A 20,628-nucleotide genomic window follows, 5' to 3' on the forward strand; every position below is an offset into this window, starting at 1 on the left:
GAACAAAATCTGAGAATCTGAGAATCCTAGTGGATAGATTTATTTAGGAGGTTCAAACCCAGCCCTTTCTCCCTTTGTGGGAGTCTAGAGCACTAGAAGGCAGCAAATAGGAACCCTGTGTACATTCTGTGTGTCAGCACTGAGAGAGGACAGTTATGGGCTGCTCACTCCCCTGTTTGGCACTGGGAGGACTTCTCTGGGTAAGTGTGAATTAGAGGCAGCAAGAACACTCCTAGGCAGAACCCGGCTGGGCTCCGCATTTATGACATGTAAATCTCAGTGGCAGCTCCTTCCCGAGGAGTGTGCATCCCTTCCTTGGGAAGGCTGCAGCGACTTTGAAGTTACTGGAAAACCAGTATTTTTAACCATGGTCTTCAACCTCTTTGAGAGTCTTACAGAAATTATAAGCCTGAGAGATTCCTATAGCCACACCTTTGAGTCTTGAGTAGGGGTGGGGTGTGAGTTTATGAAATTCCTGAAGCTCTAACAGGGATCCAGGATTAGGAATTTCTGCGCTACAGGGTTTTAGTATTCCTTTGGAAAGCAGCTTTATCATGGTTTTCTTGAATTACCATTAACTTCCTGTTGTTGTTAACTTCAAGCCTCTCAATAGCTTAAATGTTTAAAGGAAGGATCTGATTTAGTCATGGCTACTAGTTAGTGGAAGACCAGGATTTAGGGGGTTAACTTTACTGGCTTGGACTGGGAAAGTTTTATCTTGCCTTCTGAGTTTATTTTTAACTCCTAACTTTAGAAGAAGAGGCAAGCAATTAGGAGCCAAGATAAGCCAGCTCACAAGAGTTTGGTCTTAGCCACTCTTAGAGTTTGTGTTCTTTCCTTCAGCCAAGTGAGTTATAATTGTCAGCTTTCTTTGTTTATTATACACAGTTACTAGATTTAACTCACAAAGTCATGGAACTCAGTCAAAGGGAAACAGAAATATTATTAATTCAACTTTAGGAATGAATGAAGAATTAAAATACTTGCTTATTATTGTATATATATGTCCAGTTATTTAAAAATAAATGCAGACATAACAATTAAAACTCATACCTTGCTGGTAGTACAGTAAATTGACATAAACTTCTAGGAAAATAATCTGAAAATATGCATTAGGCATTATGTTCTGTTACCCAGTTATTTTTCTTCTGTGATTTTATCCTAAAAAAGTAATTCAGAAGAGAACACAGATCAGATGGTGTTTGCAGTAAAGGTAATTTTTAGCAATACTACTTAGAATAGCAGGTATTGGGAATAACCCTTATGTCAACAATTGAAGAATGGTTAGGCAAAAATCATGGCACATTTACTTGCTAAAATTTTATGTAACCTTAGAAATGAAAAATACAAATATGTGCATAGACATAGGCACATGCAATAGTATTTATAAGTGAAACTATAGCTTTGAGTTGTATATACAATTGATAACAAATGTGTATATACAGTTGATTAATATGAATGCACATGAATAAAGATAGAGATTCGAATGATTGGAGTTAGGGTGATGAGTTTTTTTGTGCATTCTTCTCTAAAGTCTGTTTACGTTGAGCCAGAGGGTGACAGCTTTTTTTCTATGACAGTATAGTTTTTGCTTCTTTCCTAGTCAACACAGACACAGAAACTGCCGTTGTCAACGTCACATATGCAACAAGAGAAGAAGCAAAAATGTAAGTGGATTTGGGCTACTTTCCTTTTAAATTTGGGGACGGTTGTCTTTGATTCCCAAAAGATGCAAATGTTTGACACAGCAAAGGAGCCCCAGGGCATCTTGCTCCCTTTGACAAGTCCGTGGAGCAGGGCATTTGTACTGGGATGTCTGTTGGTGGGTGGTATGGAGACTTTATCTTGAAAAATGTTGAGTCTTGGCATCAAAACCGAGGTGGATGCTGTGTCTTGACGTGGTCAGAAACAGAGACACCAGGTCTGTGAAACCGTGTTCCTCAGATTCCGCTTTGCCAACCACTGAGAGCTGTTTTACCTGGAGCTTCCCCGTGCACTGTGAGGAAGAAGCACAAACCTATTTCTGCCCACATTTGGCGAAGAGATTAACATCCATTTTTTCTCTGTATAATATTAAAAAATGGGGATCCATTTTGATGACACCAACAGCAGGGAGAATTGTCCGGGAGTGGTTAGTCAAAAATCACCTGGTTTGGGTTCTCTTTTCCTAACTTCCATTTACTTCCTAGTCCCCATTCATGACTACATTGCTTCAGTGATAGTTTGTTTTGCAGTTGGCAATGATTGGTCATGGGATGGAATTTTTAACAACAGAACGAAACAAAACAAAGCCAAGTTCCTTTCTGTAGAAGGTCCTTAAAGTGAAATGCCTGTCAGGTCATTGTAACTAGAATTATGGTCAGACATGGTCCTGTTTCATGGATGTGGCATAACATTGGTTGTACACCCCAAAATTATAGTTTTATTTATTTTTCAAGGTGTCAACACACATGAAGACATATTTAACCCATCCTCATACCACTAGTCTTTAAAAAAAGTTAAATTTGGATTGAAAAAGGCAATAGATCACTTGCTGTGATCTATTACTTTAGCCACACATAGATAAGCAGGATGCATACCAGCAACTCACCATCATAGCTTGTGTCCAGCTGCCACTTAGCCAGGGCTGCCATACACAATATGACTTTGTTGCTTTTATTGAATTCAAAGGTACTGCTTTGTAATAAATTCACAACCCCCTAAACATTAACCTAGTAGAATAAGGTTATTGTTTTCACATGCTGTAAAAAATTTGTGAAAAAATTGTTCCACTTCCTGTATAATTATAAAAATGCAGTAGTGGGATGTTGTGTATTTCCTATCAAATTAATCAATATATATATAATAATAATAATAATAATTTTCAGTAATACTTTTTGTTTTCGAGGACTCAAGGAAACAAACGGTCTCTTAGCTGCTGCGGGATAGTAAGTGTTGAAACCTTTCCAGAAGCACACTGGGCAGTAGTTAACAATTAGACTTCTGCATATACTCTCTGACCCAGCAATAACAATAGGAGTCTGTTCTGCGTGCAGTTGGAGTTGCAGAAATGCCCATGGCAACACTGTACATAATAATAAATGATTGGACATATATACATAGATAACCTATGTATCTGTATCTAACAATAGGGAATGAGTTGCAAAAATGATGATGTCAGTAAAATGTTAAACAGCCAGTAAAAACTAAATTACAGGGAGGCCTGGATGGCTCAGTTGGTTAAGCCTCTGCCTTTTGACTCGGGGCAGGATCCCAGGGTTCTGGAATGAGTCCCACATCGGGCTCCTTGCTCAGCGGGGAGCCTGGTTCTCTCTCTGCCTGCTCTTCCCTCTGCTTGTACTCTCTCACACAAATAAATAAAATCTTTAACAAACAATCAAAAAAGAACTAAATTACAGGACATTTAATGACTTGGAAAACAATTAGAGTATTAACTCTTTTTTAAAGATTAGAAAATAGTATACACACTATTAATCCATGTTTATAAATGATAATATTTAAGAAAAGAAAGATACAGGGTGGACTAGAATTTTTTTTTCATTTGTGCATATCTATTTCTGAATTTTCAATAATAAATATGTATTATGATCAAAATGAGAAAAAAAATGACTCCTAATCTTATACCAATATTTATAAAGAGTTTTTGATGAGGGGGTACAGCCTTGGGTGGTGAAAAAAGGCAGAATGCATAGTTGTATATCAAGTGGGACCAGGCCTGTACGTTATAGTTATGTGTTTAATTGTTAGGCTCTGAGGGAGCAGAGCTGGCATCTGCCTTGGTCATCGCTGTATTCTCGGGGAGGATTACCTAGTAAACCAGACTGTCTCCTGGCCTCAGGGACCTCTTTGACGTCACTCTAACAAAGCTCGCCTACTCCTGCTACATTTCAGAGCCATCGAGAAGCTAAGCGGGCATCAGTTTGAGAACTACTCCTTCAAGATTTCCTACATCCCGGATGAAGAGGTGAGCTCCCCTTCGCCCCCTCAGCGAGCCCAGCGTGGGGACCACTCTTCCCGGGAGCAAGGCCACGCCCCTGGGGGCTCTTCTCAGGCCAGACAGATTGATTTCCCGCTGCGGATCCTGGTCCCCACCCAGTTTGTTGGTGCCATCATCGGAAAGGAGGGCTTGACCATAAAGAACATCACTAAGCAGACCCAGTCCCGGTACGTGCCTCCGGGGCTTCCTTTGCTTCCTTCTGACAGGCCCCCTGAGTCCTGGTGGGGCCCAGTCATCCTCAGGTGGCTCTCGCTTGCATCAGCGGTGGGGGGAGAGGGGGGCTGTGCTGTGTGGGATGGTGGCTTCTTAAAACAGAACTACTAACAAACTAACAAAGCTGAGGACTTTAACGTGCTTCCATCCAGTAGCCTAAAGGTCAGATCCTGAAATACTAAAGATTCATAAAGAAGGTACTAATGACTTCCCAGCAGAGACTAGTCCTTGTAAGCTTATTAATGCTTGTGAAAACATCAGTTTCTAAAACAGCAGAGGTATGGGGCTGAGTTTTGTGGGATCCCAGAAACCACTTCTCGTAGTTCTTACCTCCTGTCTCGAGTTGGAGCCCTGAGTGGTAGTCGTTCTTTGAGATCTCTTAGGTTGTCTCGTAAATAGCTACATAAAAGAAGTGAGTGGGTCTGCCTATTGACCAAGAAATGAAGTACATTAGCCTGATGCTTAGTCTGTCTAAGGAGTTGAAGCAGGAGTTGTAGTTATAAGAGGTGGTAGGAGTTGTGGGTGAAATGACCTGTGGGACTGTTGATTTTTGAATGTTCTTAAGAACACAGCCTGATGTCACGAAGAAAGCCCAGGTCTCAAAGACCCATGTTGAAGACTGACCATTTAAAGGCTCTATGATCGTAGGGGAAAAAAATTGATCTCTGAGCATCAACTGCTCTTTCCATAAGCCAGGATTATTGTTAGACTTAGGACAGCCAGGCAGATTAAAAGAAATAATTGCTATGAAATTACTTAAGTTGCAAAACACCAAAAGGAGTTATTTACATGCCTAGTACATTTTATTCACGTCATCCAGAGTGTCTTGTAACCTGAAAGAGAAAACACCATTTTCTTCAAACTGTCTGAGTTACTGCCAAATAATGGGCACTTAAATGTATGAGTCCCAAAGTTCATAGTCATAGCAGTGAAACGATGACCCAGTAGAGAGGGAAATACTGTCTGCTGTTCCATTTATTTTAAAATTAGCCCTTTTCTCCCCTCCAAGTTTGCTTCACTGCAAAAGTGATTTTTAGTTATATGTCTTTTTTCCCCAAAATTTCTTAAAGTGCCTTTAAAAATGCAACAAGTTTAAATAAAAGTAAACTTTAGTTCTCAAAATATGTGCCTATTTTTTACAAAGAGGCAGAAAACTTCCATCTGGGCTTTCTAACAGCCAGAGTAAAAAGGAATACAATCAATTATGTAATTTTCAAAGATAACAAAAACAAGTAGGGCCACAACTACCCTAAGAAGTCTGATAAAGTCATCAAGCTTTTGAGCCATTAGTTTTTAAGAGCCTGGAAGAAGGCAGGCTGCCAGTGGCAAGGAAATCAAAATCTTGGGCAGAGAAGAGAGGGCATGCCTCTGTTTTTAATCCACACTCAAATATATAAAGCTTGCTTGAATTTGGTGTTTGGATTTGGATTAACACATGGCTTTTAAAAGCTACAATCAGTTTAGAGACTGGCACCATGCCAGCATGCAGTGTTACCCCCCACTCACTTTACCCTTTGCTTCTATGATCATTTGAAAGACTACACAAAATACTTCATTTACCAGACTGGCTTCATTACCCAAGTTGGCTTGGTGCCTTTGTCCCACAGCACTGCTGCAAGAAAAATTCCCTTCTAAATGGAACTGCAAAGAATTCAAGTTTGGCACAAGACATCCTGCCCTGCTTGCCGCCTCCTTGAAGAATGGCGTTGGTTGCAGACGTGCTAATGACACTTCATTGTCTGTGTCCTCACTGTCCGTTGGCCCGTGAGATGCTTTCTCGGGACTAGCATCCTGTCCCAGATGATGTTGTGTTATGGCTCCTGATTCTTTCGTTACAGGGTAGACATCCATAGAAAGGAGAACTCGGGGGCTGCGGAGAAGCCTGTCACCATCCATGCCACCCCAGAGGGGACCTCAGAAGCATGTCGCATGATTCTTGAAATCATGCAGAAAGAGGCTGATGAGACCAAACTGTAAGTTTGCATACAATGCTCAGATCACTTAACAGAGAAGAGTAAGTTCTCATGCACTTAGCACAAGAAATTTTTTAAGACCTGTGATTTGTTACTCAGTAAAGAGAGCAGGGGACAAATTATTTTTAAGAAATTTGTTCCCAAAAATAATGAATACTGTTATGCCGAAAATAAATAAAAAAGAAATTAAAAAAAAAAAAAAGAAATTTGTTCCCAAGGAGAATGTAGTAGGAAATAGATATTTGTAATATGGCTGTTTCTTCACTTCAATGTTTCTTTTTGTAACCTGAATGCTTCCGTCACTCGTTAGTAACAATTACTGGTAGAAATATAGAGATAACATACTTCTAATGCCATGCAGTGGTGGAGGCATTGTGTATCTGCATGTTAAGTATGATAGCCATTAGCCACGTGTTGCCACTGAGTGCTTGAAATGTGGCCAGTCGAATGGAGGAGCTAAATTATTTTATTTTAACTCATTCAGATGTACATAGTCACATTTATGACTAATGGCTATCATACCGAACAGTGCAGGTGTGTATGGAATGTATGTTGTCATGGAAACCATCATTTACTTTTCTGGAAAAGGTTTTTACTACCGTGCTGCACTCTTAAATTTTTCTTAAGTAGTAGAAACTGTTATCCAAGTATCTACTTTACTCTTCTTTAATCTCCTTCCCTTCTTTTCATTCATTCTTTCTTTTTTTTTTTTACAAAATACTTCTTGGGATTCCTGAGTGTTGTACCAGTTCAAAGAGCAGTACAATTCTTACTGAACCCATTGACTTTGAATTAATGGTAATGGAATAGACAACAAAAAAGCTCCCTGTCAATTTGGGGAAAAAATCCACTTACGGGTAGGGGCAGTTTTATAGAGAAGGAGTGAAGGGATAAATTGAATATAAAATTAACTTAGCAACTAATGTCAAATAAGAGTGTTGTAAAACCAAGAGGATGAAAAGAAAAATAAAAAATAAAACCAAGAAGATGAAAATAGTCCTTAAAAGCCAAACTTCACAAATCTATTCTCAGATTTCATAAGGAACTCTAACTTTTAAATTTATTACTTATGAATTATTTACTCTGTTTGAGGCCTTGGAAATACCCCAAATGCCATGGCTTCATTTAAATAAGCCCTTCCCTCAACCAGGTGATTGAGAACTTTATAAATAATATCCTTCTTGGTCCTTCAACCTCAGGACAAGCAACTTTAAATATTCTAAATAATTAAAAAGACTGAGGCACAAATTAAATTTTTGAATTTTCACATAGAGTCAATATAGAGTTTGCATATCTTTGAAATCAGTTTTTTTGAGTGCCACACTGTGCTAAGCACTGGGCTGGGAAACGAGGCTACAGCCATAAACAGGATCCAGTTCCTGCCTTTATGAAGCTTATGATATAGTGGCAGAGACATTCGCTAAACAGTTCCTGAAACCAGTGGGTCATTAAGCACAGCCATGGCACATGTGGGAGTTGAAAATAACTACCTGTAAATGGAGGGCCCTCATTAAGGTTTTAGGAGAATAGAAAGAGATTTGAGGGGCTCAGAGAAGACCTCCCTGGGTAAGTGACCTTTAAGCTGTGTCCTGAGGGGGTTGAGCAGGAGGGAGAGGATGTAGAAGAGGGATCCTAAATTTTCTTTTTATTCATTTATCATTTATTGAGCACTTACTCTGTGCCGGGCACTGAACTCTGTGCCACTGAACAAAGCCAGTGTGTTGTAGCAATGAAGGTTAGATTGCTTTTGGCCCTAACGAGCAGAAAACATAAGTGGCTTAAACAATACGACACTATTATTCTGTCACATAACGAGAAGTCCTGAGGTGAGCGACTCCAAGGTCAGTTAAATCACAGACTCAGAGACTCGCAACCCTTCTGCTCTGTCTTCCTCAGGATGTCTGATACTCCCCTGGTGATGACAGGATGACTGTAGTGATTTCAGACCTTGTGTCCCCACAGAAAGATATTCAAAAGTTGAAAGAGAGGGCATCCTTGCTCTTTCTTTTTTGAACATTTTTAAAAAACACATAACAAAATTTTCATCTAACCATTTTTTTGTTGAGGTATAATTGACATATAATACTGTATTTGTTTCAGGTGTACAGCATAATTATTGAATATTTGTATATATTGTGAAATGTTCACCACAATAACTCTAGTTGACATCTGTCACCATACATAGTTATAATTTTTTTCCTTGTGACAAGAACTTCTAAGATTTGCTCTCTTAGGAACTTTCATATGTTCAGTATAGTGTATCAGCTGTAGTCACCATGCTGCACATTGTATATCATGACTTATTTATTTTATATGGAAGTTTGTAACTTTCCACTCTCTTCACCCATTTTGCCCCGCCTCCCTACCCCCTACCCCCGGCTTTGGCAACCACTAATCTGTTCTCTGTATCTATGAGCTTGTTTTGTTTTAGATTCCCCATGTAAATGAGATTATGCAGTATTTATCTTTCTCTGACTTATTTCACTTAACCATTTTTAAGTGTACAGTTCAATAATGTTTATATTTATATATAGTCACATTAATGTGAAACATATCTCCAGAACTTTTCATCTTACAAAACTGAAACTCTGTACCCATTGAACAACTCTCCTTTTCCCTCTCCCTCTAGCCTTTAGTAACACCATTTTACTTCCCGTTTCTATGAATTTGACTGCTTTAGAGACTGCATATAAGTGGAATCATGCAGTATTTTGTCTTTTTGTAACTGGCTTATTTCGCTTAGTGTAATGTCTTCAAGATTCATCGAAGTTGTGGCATGTGGCAAGACTTCCTTTTTAAAGCTGAATGAGGGGCGCCTGGGTGGCTCAGTGGGTTAAAGCCTCTGCCTTCAGCTCGGGTCATGATTCTAGGGTCCTGGGATCGAGTCCCGCATTGGGCTCTCTGCTCAGCAGGGAGACTGCTTCCTCCTCTCTCTCTCTCTGCCTGCCTCTCTGCCTACTTGTGATCTCTCTCTCTCTGTGAAATAAATAAAATCCTTAAAAATAAATAAATAAAGCTGAATGATATTCCTTTGTGTGCATATATCACATTTTGTTTATTAATCCATTGATGGACATTTGGGTTGCTTTCACCTTTTGGCTGTTGAGAATAGTGCTGTTACAAACATGGATGTACAAATAGCACTTCAAGATCCTGCTTTCAGTTCTTTTGGATATATACCCAGACGTGACATTGCTGGATCATATGATATTCCTATTTTCAGGGTTTTTAAAAAAATTATTTATTAATTTATTTGACAGAGAGAGAGAGAGAGAGAGCACTCAAGTAGGTAGAGCAGCAGGCAGAGGGAGAGGGAAAAGCAGGCTCCCTGCCAAACAGAGAGCCCAACACAAGGCTTGATGCTAGGACCCTGGGATCATGACCTGAAGGCAGAGGCTCAACTGTCTGAGCCACCCAGGCGCCTCTCTATTTTCAATTTTTTTAGAAACCTCCATACTATTTTCCAAAGCAATGACATCATTCTACAGTGTCACCAACAGTGTACAAGGGATCCAGTTTCTCCACATCCTCACCAGTCATTGTTATCTTCTGTTATTTGGATAGTAGCCAAACTAATGGGTATAATATTTTGTGCTCACAGTATCTCATAGTGGTTTTTATTTGCATTTCTCTGACGATTGGTGATATTAAGCCTCCTTTCATATGCTTATTGGTCATCTGTATATCATCTTCTGAGAATGTCTATTTAAATCTTGCCCATTTTTAAAATGGGTTATCTGATTTTTTTATTTTTTCTGTTGTTGAGTTGTAGGAGTTCTTTATATATTCTGGGTATCAATCCATTATCAGACACATGATTTGCAGATATATTTACTTCTTTTCCCTACATTGCCTTTCTACCCCTTGACTGTGTCCTTTAGTGTACAGAAGTTTTTAACTTTGATGTTGAATTTGTCTATTTTGGTGTTTGTTGCCTTTGCTTTGGTGTCTCACTGCTAAGTCTAATGCCATGAAGTTTTCCTCTGTTTTCTTCTAGGAATATTATAGATTTAGGTCTTTATTCCATTTTGAGTTAATTTTTGCATATGGGCTAAGATAAGGATCTAGCTTCATTTTTTAAAAAAGATTTTATTTATTTATTTGTCAGTACAAGCAGGGGGAGCAGCAGGCAGAGCAAGCAGAGGGGGAAGCAGGCTCCCCACTGAGCAAGGAGCCCAGTGCAGGACTTGATCCCAGGACCCTGGGATCATGACCTGAGCCGAAGGCAGTTGCTTAATGGACTGAGCCACTCAGGCTTCCCTAGCTTCATTCTTTTGCATGTGGATATCCTGTTTTCCCAACACCATTTATTGAAGACTGTCCTTTTCCCCACTGTATTATCTTGGCACTCTTGTCAAAGATCATTTGATCATATATGCAAGAGTTTATTTCTGGGCTCTCTGTTCTGTACCATTGGTTTATTTGTCTATCTTGATGCCACTACCACAGTGTCTTTTTTTTTTTTTTAAGATTTTATTTATTTATTTGAGAGAGATAGCGAGAGAGAGCATGAGCTGGGAGGAGAGAGAGAAGCAGGCTCCCCACTGAGCAGAGAGCCCAACACAGGGCTCAGTCCCAGGACCCTGGGATCATGACATGAGCCAAAGGCAGACACCCAACTAACTGAGCCACCCAGATGCCCCACCACTACCATAGTGTCTTAATTACTGTAGCCCTGTAACATGTTTTGAAGTCAGGAGGTTTGAGTTCTCTAGCTTTGTTCTTCTTTTTCAGAATTGTTTTGACTGTTCAGGGTCCCTTAGGATTCCATGTGAATTCTTTTATTTCTGCAAAAAATGCCATTGGGATTTAATAGGGAGTTTTATTGAATCTGTAGATCACTTTGAGTAGTATGGACATCTAGAGAATAATAAGTCTTCCAGTTCATGAACAGGGGTTTGTCTTTCCATTTATTTTTGTCTTCTTTAATTTCTTTCACTAGTTTTATATGGTTTTCAGCATATAAGCCTTTTATCTCCTTTGTTAGGTTTATTCCTAAGTGTTTTATTCTTTAGGATACTATAGTTAAATGAAACTTTTCTTCAATTTCTTTTCTGGTTATTCGTTGTTAGTGTATAGAAACAGAATTGATGGGCTGCCTGGGTAGCTCAGTTAAGTGTCTGCCTTTGGCTCAAGTCATGATTCCAGGATCCTGGGATCCAGCCCCTTGTCAGGCTCCCTGCTCGGCCAGGAGTCTGCTTCTCCCTCTACCTCTCCTCCCTGCTTGTGTGCTCTTTCACTCTCTCTCGCTCTATCAAATAAATAAAATCTTTATTTTTTTAAGGTTTTATTTATTTATTTGACACAGAGAGAGGGATATCACAAGTAAGCAGAGAGGCAGGCAGCGATGGGGGGTGGGGTGGGGAGTAGGCTCCCTGCTGAGTGGAGAGCCCAATGCAGGTCTCCATGCCAGGACCCTGAGACCATGACCTGAGCCTAACGCAGAGGCTTTACCCACTGAGCCACCAAGGTGTCCCTGAATAAAATCTTTTTAAAAAGAAAAGAAAAACAAACACAATTGATTTTTGTGTGTTGATTTTATATCCTGCAACTTGGCTGAATGAGTGTATTCTAACAGTTTTTTTGTGGAATCTTTAGAGTTTTCTTCATTTAAGGTCATTTTTATCTGCAAACAGATGAAAATTTACTTCTTCCTTTTCAATTTTGATGCCTTTGTTTTTGATCTTAGAGGAAAAGCTTTCAGTCTTTCATCATTGAGTATGATGTTCAATGTGTGCTTTTCACAAATGGCCTTTATTTTGTTAAGTAGTTTCCTTCTATTCCTAGCTTGTTGAGTGTTTTTATCATAAAAGGGTGTTAAATTTTTGTCATATGCTTTTTCTACATCAATTGATATGATCATAAGGTTTTTTACCTACATGTATTGATCTACATTAATGTATATTACTTTTTTTTTTTTTATGTTGAACCACACTTACATTCCAGAAGTACATCCTGCTTGGTCATAATGTATCATCCCTTTAATGCATAATGCCTTTGAATTCATTTTTCTTGTTTTGTTGAGGACTTTTGTATCAATGTTTACCAGGGATGCAGGTCTGTAGTTTTCTTTTCTCAAAGTGTCTTTTTCTAGCTTTGGTATTAAAGATGGCCTCATAGAATGAGTTTGAAAATGTTCCCTCTTCTGCAATTTTTTGGACATTGCAGAAAAGGATTGGTGTTAATTCTTCCTTAAATGTTTGGTAGAAAAAATAAGTGTTTGCTAGAATTCTCCAGGGATGCCAGCTGATCCTGGGTTTTTCTTTGTTGGGAGGCTTTTTTTTTTTTTTTTTTTTTTAAGATTTTATGTATTTATTTCACAGAGAACACATGTAGGCAGAGGCAGGCAGAGAGAGAGAGAGCGAGGCAGGCTCCCTGCTGAGCAGGGAGCCGGATTCAGGGCTCGATCCCAGGACCCCAGGATCATGAACTGAGCCGAAGGCAGAGGCTTCAACCCACTGAGCCACCCAGGTGCCCCTTTGTTGGGAGGTTTTTAATTACTGACTTAGTCTCCTGACTCATCATTGGTCTGTTCAGATTTTCTATTCAAGGTTTAGTCTTAGTAGGTTGTGTTTTTCTTGGAATTTATCCATTTCTTCTAGGTTTTCTGTTTGTTGATGTACAACTGTTCCTTGTATTCTTTTGTAATCATTTTTATTTCTGTGACATTAGTTGCAATGTCCCATCTTTCACTTCTGGTTTTAGATATTTGAGTGTTCTTCCTTAATAATTCTAGATAATGTTTATCAACTTTGTTGCTCTTTTCATAAACCAATTCATAGTTGGTTTTTTCTTTTGTTTTTCTGTTCTCTCTTTTGCTTATCTTTGCTCTAATCTTTATCATTTCCTTCCTTATACTAGCTTTGGGTTTAGTTTATTCTTTTTCTAATTCCTTAAGAGCTTAAAAATTTCAATTTGAGGTCTTTCATTTTTTTTTTTAATCCATTCAGCCAATCCATGTCTTTTAGATTGGGAAAATTAATTCTTTTAAATTTAAAGTAATTACTAACGGGGAGAGATTTCCTCTTGCCATTTTGTTTTTTTCTGTATTTCTTATAGCTTTCTTGTTCCTCCTTTTCTCTCTTTCTGCATTCTTCTGTGTTTTTTTTACTTTGTTTTTTGCTTTTTGGTGTTTTTATAGTGGTATCTTTGAGTCCCTTCCCATTTCCTTTTACATATATTCTATCATATTTCCTTTGTGGTTACCACTGCAATTATATAAAACATCCTAAATTATAGCATTCCATTTTAAACTGTTAGCAAACTTAACTTCAGTCGTATTCAAAAACTGTTCTTTTCCAACATACCCCCTACTTTGTTACTGATGTCACAAATTGCTCCTTAAATATTTATACCCATTAACAGATTTATCATTTTAAAAATGTTTTTGTCATTTATATTCTGTACACCAAAATTATTATAGTACAGATTATTACATTTGTGTATTCACTTTTACTAGAGAACCTTATATTTTCATATGGCTTTGTGTTGCTGCTCATTGTCCTTTCATTTCCATTAAAGGACTCCTTTTAGCATTTCTTGTAGAGCAACTGTAATAATAATGAACTCCCCTAACTTTTGTTTATCTAGGGAAATCTTAATTTCACCTTCATTTTCACAGCATAGTTTTGCCATTATAATATTCTTGGTTGATGTGTTTTTCTTTCAGTATTTTGAACATATCATTCCACTCCCTTTTGGCCTGCAAAGTTTTTTTTTTGTTGTTTTGTTTTTTTAAAGATTTTATTTATTTATTTGACAGACAGAAATCACAAGCAGGCAGAGGCAGACAAAGAGAGGACGAAGCAGGCTCCCTGCTGAGCAGAGCCTGACGTGGGGCTCCATCCCAGGACTCTGGGATCACGACCCGAGCTGAAGGCAGAGGCTTAACCCACTGAGCCACCCAGGTGCCCCTGGCCTGCAAAGTTTTGCTCAGAAATCTGGAAACTCCCTTCCGTGTGAATAATCACTTTTCTCTTGCTGCTTTCAAGATTCTCTCTTTGTCTTTAACTTTGGAAAATTGGCTTTTAATGTGTCTTAGTATGATTCTCTTTGGTTTTCTTCCCAGTTGGAGTTCTTTGAGCTTCTTGAATCTACATGTCCATTTCTTTCCTGATACTTGGAAAGTTTTCTGCCATTATTTCTTCAAATGAGCTCTCTGCCCTTTCTCTTTCTTCCTTTTGGGATTTGTATGAGTATATTAGTCCATTTGATCCTGGCCCATAAGTACCTTAACATTTCTTTGTGCTTTGTGGGGACTGTTTTCATTCTTTCTTTCTTTTTTTTTTTTTTTCTACTTTGACTTGATGATTTCAAATGAACAGTTTTCAAGTTTGCTCATTCTTTCTTCTGCCTGTCAAATCTTCTGTGGAACCTCTTTAATGATTTGGGAGGGGCAGTTATTATATTTTTTAGTTACATTATTTGTTTTTTATAGTTTTTCTCTTTGTTGATGTTTCCATTTTGTTCATGCATAGTTTTCCTGATTTTGTTTAGTTGTCTCTCTGTGTTCTCTTTTAGTTCATTGAGTGTCTTTAGGACAATTATTATAAATTCTTTGTCAGGTATCTCATAGATCTGCATTTCTTTAGGATTGGTTTCTGGAGTTATATTTTGATCCTTTGATTAGGCCATATTTCCTTGTTTCATTGTATGTCTTTTAATGTTTTGCTAGGCTTGGGGCATTTGAAAAAAAAAAAACAAAAAACAACTATCTGTTTGTCTTTGTGCACTGCCTTCATTCAGGGGAAGACCTTCCTTCACTTACCAGCCCTACTGGAGGTGTTAGGGCCTCTCAAACCTTTTCTGATCTCTTTCTCACCCCTGGCTTCTGATTGTGGAGCTGCAGCACTAACATACTGCTCACCTCTTTTTTTCAGTGGCTTCCAAAACTCTGGTGCCAGTCTCCTCACTGCTCCAAGTGAGGCAAGAAAGAAACCAGTCCCTTGGGCAGCTCCCACATGAGCCAGAGTGTTGGATGTGTGGTCCCATATTTTGTTTACATCCCATGGGAGGATCTCTGGTATGGGAGATTTCTTCCCATTTGCTCCTTGAAATGCTGCATAAGGGAAGGAGCATGTGTAGCCACACCAAACATTGCAAATTTTCCCAGCGCTTTTACCGGAATCTTTCTTGGCTTTACAGTGGTCAGGGTGCTATAGCTTCTCAGTTGAACTCTGGAGTTCTCACAGAGGTATTCCAGTCCTTTCCATTGTTAACTTGTCTCTGTGGGGTCAGGAGGGCCTGTAGTGCCCTAGTCTGCCATCCAGATGATATTCTCTCTTGTCTTTTTTTAAGAGCAAGAAAAACCTTCCTAAAGTCATGCAATAGACTTCTCCTAATACCTCATTGTCCAGACTTGCCTCATGGATCCACTTCCAGTCCATCTTAAAAAGGGCATATAATTACCATGGTTTGGCTTATGTTAATCAGAATTCATGCACTGGGCTTGGTGAGGGAACCAGCCTCATCTAAATCCTGTTGCCACTTGGGACCTGAACAAAGATTTCTGTTTGTAAAGGGGAAAAAAGTGTTTTAATAGCTCTTAGGAGGCAACCAGTATGTCCACCTTGAGTGTTGAATTGTTGTTTGTCTCTTTTAGAGCTGAAGAGATTCCTCTGAAAATTTTGGCCCACAATGGCTTAGTTGGAAGACTAATTGGAAAAGAAGGCAGAAATTTGAAGAAAATTGAACATGAGACGGGGACCAAGATAACAATCTCATCGTAAGCCACCCATTCAGTTTAATTGTGCCCAAATGGAGAACTTGAGCATTTTGATATGCCCAACTCCTCCATCTGCCTTTCCTTAAAATGGTAGTATAATCATAATTAATCTAATTCTCTCCAACACCATCAAAACAAATGCATAAATCGTTACCAGTTATACACTTTCTACTGTGGATATGAGCTAAGTCACTTCTAAGATTTGAGATAAGATGGCAAGTATTTGATACCACAGTGTGTGGTGAGGGAATCCTCCACCAAGACTTGTTTGTGATCCTTCTGGGATTTTATTTTTCCTTTTGAAAAAGGAAATCTCTCTCTTTTCCCGGTGGCCAGCTTGCAGGATTTGAGCATATACAACCCTGAAAGAACCATCACTGTGAAGGGCACAGTCGAGGCCTGTGCCAATGCAGAGGTAGAGATTATGAAGAAGCTCCGTGAGGCCTTTGAAAATGATATGCTGGCTGTTAATGTAAGTGCCGAATGCTTTCTTCTCTACTGACTTTCACATGTGTTTTCAGGCAGGACACAAGCCTCTCGAAGGATAGTTGTCATTCAGTTAGTGAGTAAGTGCCTTAGAATAGATAGGCAGAGTTATTCCTGCCTTCTTGGGGCAAGAGCATTGAAGCAAGCAGGAAACTAACTAGTGGACTGTGATAAATGCACTGGAAAAAAATAGTGTGAAACTATTAAAAGCATAACTCTGAAGATTATAAAGTGAAGAATTGCTTATGATATAATGTTAATTAAGAAAAGAGCACATAGAAGCATGTTTAACTCGGGTTACAGTTATGTAAAATAGTATGGAGCAAAATGACTGGAAAGCTGCATACAAAAATAAAAACAGCTGGTGCTGTAGGAAAGGGGGATTTTTTCTTTTTCCTACATCGCAACTTTCTGTATTATTGTCCTGTTACTTTTTAAATTTAAAAATACATATTTTATTTTATTTTTTTTTAAGATTTTATTTATTTGACAGAGAGAAATCACAAATAGATGGAGAGGCAAGCAGAGAGAGAGAGGGAAGCAGGCTCCCTGCTGAGCAGAGAGCCCGATGCGGGACTCGATCCAAGGACCCTGAGATCATGACCTGAGCCGAAGGCAGCAGCTTAACCCACTGAGCCACCCAGGCGCCCTAAAAATACATATTTTAAAATTAAACGCTGATGTTCATCCCTTGCTTACTGATCTGCCCATCCAGATCACCTAGTAAATGTCATCCACCACTTTGGCTCTCACTGATGCTTCCAGCACACATCTGGGTTTGGGCATTCCTTCCTGTTATTGCTAAGAACCTCTCACTTTATAATGAGGAGACACCAGTCTGACATTGAGACGTTTTCAAAATATTTGTCTATCAACAAAGCCCAAGCTCCAGAGGAGTAATTTTTTTCATTTTTTAATGGTGATGATTTTCTAACATAAAAGAGAGAAGGATACTGCAATAAATCCTCATATACCTATAATCCTACTTGAACAGTTATCAGCTCACAGTCTGTTTTGTTTCATCTGGACCTCCATCTGCTTTCCCACCCTTCTTGAATGACTTTGAAGCAAATCCCAGACCTGATAATATTTCACAGAGGAGTAAATATTGACCTAGAGCTTTGTAGACCAAACCCAGTGCTGTCAGTGTAGCTCTTTCTAAGAACCCTCCTCCTCAGGTCAGAGCACTGCTCCCACCTCACCCCAACCCCCCACCCCCAGTAGCAGCCCACATCGCATGATAACTGTGAAACATGACGAGGATAAGATTGCACTGTCACCTCCTTTTTGTATTTGTCCGTGGAAATAGCCTCAGATGATCTCATTTTCTTCTTTTGGGCCCTTGACATCATACGATAAACATCTCTTCTGTGAACACCAAGAAAAGCTACAGAAGGGTCTGTGTGCTCCCCATACCTCCATTTAAGCAAACCGCTTAGACTCACCCATGTCTGCACTAAGGTCGTGTGTTGATAGATGGATAAACAAACTACTGGATCTTAGGTATCAGATGAGGTCAGGGTTAAAGATCTCAGCTTTCCTACTCCAGACATCCTAAGAGAAGGCAAGATAATAGGTGACCCCATTCACAGATAAGAAAACTGAAAATGCTAGCTGCTTAGTGTTCAGGGAGAGAAAGGTGGGAGCAGGGAGGACCCAGGCCAGGTGACGACATCCCTCTGCTTCAGAAGGGCTATGCAGTTCAAACTCAGCACAGCCTAGGGGGGCATCCCTGTGTATAAATGGGAAATGAGCAAGATGAGAGGATGTCAACACTGGCAACCACACGGTGAAAAATCTGAAGCTGTGAACCATCCTGAACCTGGAGAATGGAGTTTACATGTGCAGTATCCTATTGAAAGGTCTGATATTTCTCTGGATAGGTTGGAAAACCTATTAACCCAATATATTTTAAGCATATTAATTCCACAAGTATTTATTGAGCACTTACTATGTACCAGGCACTGAGCACACAACACTGAGTGATACAGTCTCCATCCACAAGGAAATTACATCTAAGAGGGAGAGGCAGCCACTCAGGCGGTGCAAATCCGTGTGACTGGTCCTTTAAATACTATTTGAAGGAAACAGGAATGTTGGTGGGGACGCATAGAAGGGTTTCCTCTCTGAGGGGACATCTGAGTTCAGGTGGGACCCACATGAAGGGCAGGACTTAGCCCCTGTGAGGGGGAAGAGAAGCACATTACTTACACACCGGCTAAATGTCTACAGGGGCCCAGGGTTCAAGAGGAGCAGGCTGGGTAGGGGGTGGCTGAGGGGCGAGCAGGAAAGAGAGTGTGGGGACTTGAGTCCCCCGAGGAGCCTGGCTAGCTGTGTGACGATGTGTAGACATTCTCAGAGAAGCTTTGAAGGAATGCCATGGTGATCTTGAGGTTTGGAGAGCCCACCCCAGCAGCAGGGTGGTCCATGAGGCCAAGGCAGACCTCACCAGGAGGCACTGGTGCCAACCAGCCAAGAGATGGAGGTTGACCCAGCCAAGCTGGGCCTCTCTGCTCGCCTCCCCTCATCTTTTTCTCCATTTCTGTTCCCAGCAACAAGCCAATCTGATCCCGGGGTTGAACCTCAGCGCACTTGGCATCTTTTCAACAGGACTATCCGTGCTGCCTCCACCAGCAGGGCCCCGAGGAGCTCCCCCCGCTCCCCCTTACCACCCTTTCGCTGTAAGTAGCTCAGCATCCAGAGGTTTGCTCATGCTCTGGGCACACCCAGGCAGCAGCATTACTCTGCTGTGTTGAATCACAGCTAAAGCTTTAATTTGGAGGCCATAATCACAAGTGATTGGAGGATAAATCCAACACTTCTTAGGACTTCTTCCTAACGGGCAGAGAAATATTATTAAAGCATCCTTTAAATGCATGCTCTTGAGCAGAGTAGATACCATATCTAGGGAAGAAACTTCAGTGCTAGCAAATTCACTAGCTAGAAGCCTCTTTATTATAAAAAAGGATTTGTTACCTCAAATAAGAATCTTCATGGCTCTTGTTCATTTATTAATAGGGTACCTGGGTAACTTGAGTATATATATTTCTCACCTGTTTCTACAACTCAAATGCATCATATTTTATTAATGGGGAGTTTTTAAAAGAAATTAATACACAGTGTTTGTTTCTGAACACTTAGCACAATGCCTGGCATTTAGTAGGTTCTCAATAAGTATTTACTGCTTGAGTCGTAATGAATAAAAAGGGAAATGTGAATGTTAAGAGTTTTCTGTTACTTCCATTTCCATCTACAAGCATTATAGATCAATACATTGTCAAATTTGGGTTCAGGATACTTGACAGCTTATCTTTTTTCACTCCTAATTCTTTTCTATATGTATTGCTTATTTTTTAAGCAAACTTTCTTTCCTCCAACCTTTATACTTTTTAATGGGAAGAATTAGGCTGATGAACACTACCTTAGCTAACATTCCTTGAGCTGGTCTCTGGTGTAGGCACTGCAAAGTGAGAATTCCTAGCAGCTCTTTGAGTTATCTGTAGAGAGACTGGGTGAAGCCATTAAGCTCTTCTGCCAGCAAAATACAGACGTGACTGGCACCTACAGTTTTGGTCACAAGAACATACACATTCTGCAGTCTTGTTTATATACCGATCTTCTGAGTCATTTCTAAACCTTCATACCATTTCTTTGGAGTTATATCCATTTCTCGTAAACTAAAGAATGGGGCCCAATATTGGGCCATGTGCGTGGGGGTGGGAGCCAGGTAAGAGGGAGCTGGGGTGTGCCAGGAGGGATTGTGGCAGCTGTCTTAGTCATGTGGCTGCTCCAAGGAGCTAGACCAGCTTTGAGAGCTGTACATCCTCACACCTTCCTGTGAGATTTGAGAATGACTAAACTTGGTCCATTTCAGTGGTGTTGGGACACATCTCATTTCTTAGGAGAAAGTCTGCATTTACTGCTTACAGAAGATAACCTCAGAACCGAAGTTGAGATAAACATAAATAGTGGGGGGAAAGTACAGTAAAATAGGCCACTTCTAATATTGGTAATCTGAGATCAGGGGGTCAGGAAGCCCTTATTTTGAGATTTGGCTCAGGGGCCAGACTTGCCTACCACTTATTTTTGTAAATAAAATTTTATTGAGGGGCACCTGGATGGCTTCCTAATTTGGGCCTCCAACTCTTGGTTTGGCTCACGTCATGATCTCAGGGTCATGAGATCAAGCCCTGCATTGGGCTCTTGCTCAGCAGGAAGTCTGCTTGAAGATTCTC

The 20,628-nt window shown here is 39.8% G+C and overlaps 1 protein-coding gene across 7 annotated transcripts in view; it reads left to right on the top strand.

Moving 5' to 3' along the window:
- Window positions 1-20,628, top strand: part of IGF2BP2 (insulin like growth factor 2 mRNA binding protein 2) — a 159,036-nt gene that overhangs the window by 117,202 nt on the left and 21,206 nt on the right. For 2 of the 7 annotated variants that reach the window (XM_059391340.1, XM_059391342.1), the window contains exons 5-10: window positions 1,586-1,667; window positions 3,892-4,164; window positions 6,049-6,183; window positions 15,785-15,907; window positions 16,244-16,379; window positions 18,946-19,074. In XM_059391340.1, the coding sequence (XP_059247323.1) occupies window positions 1,586-1,667; window positions 3,892-4,164; window positions 6,049-6,183; window positions 15,785-15,907; window positions 16,244-16,379; window positions 18,946-19,074 (878 nt within the window). The remainder of the gene's footprint in view (window positions 1-1,585; window positions 1,668-3,891; window positions 4,165-6,048; window positions 6,184-15,784; window positions 15,908-16,243; window positions 16,380-18,945; window positions 19,075-20,628) is intronic. The other 5 variants (XM_059391341.1, XM_059391343.1, XM_059391344.1 and 2 more) reach the window with 3 other exon arrangements.

Source organism: Mustela nigripes, chromosome 2 (genome assembly GCF_022355385.1).
Source record: "Mustela nigripes isolate SB6536 chromosome 2, MUSNIG.SB6536, whole genome shotgun sequence".
Lineage (NCBI taxonomy): Eukaryota > Metazoa > Chordata > Mammalia > Carnivora > Mustelidae > Mustela > Mustela nigripes.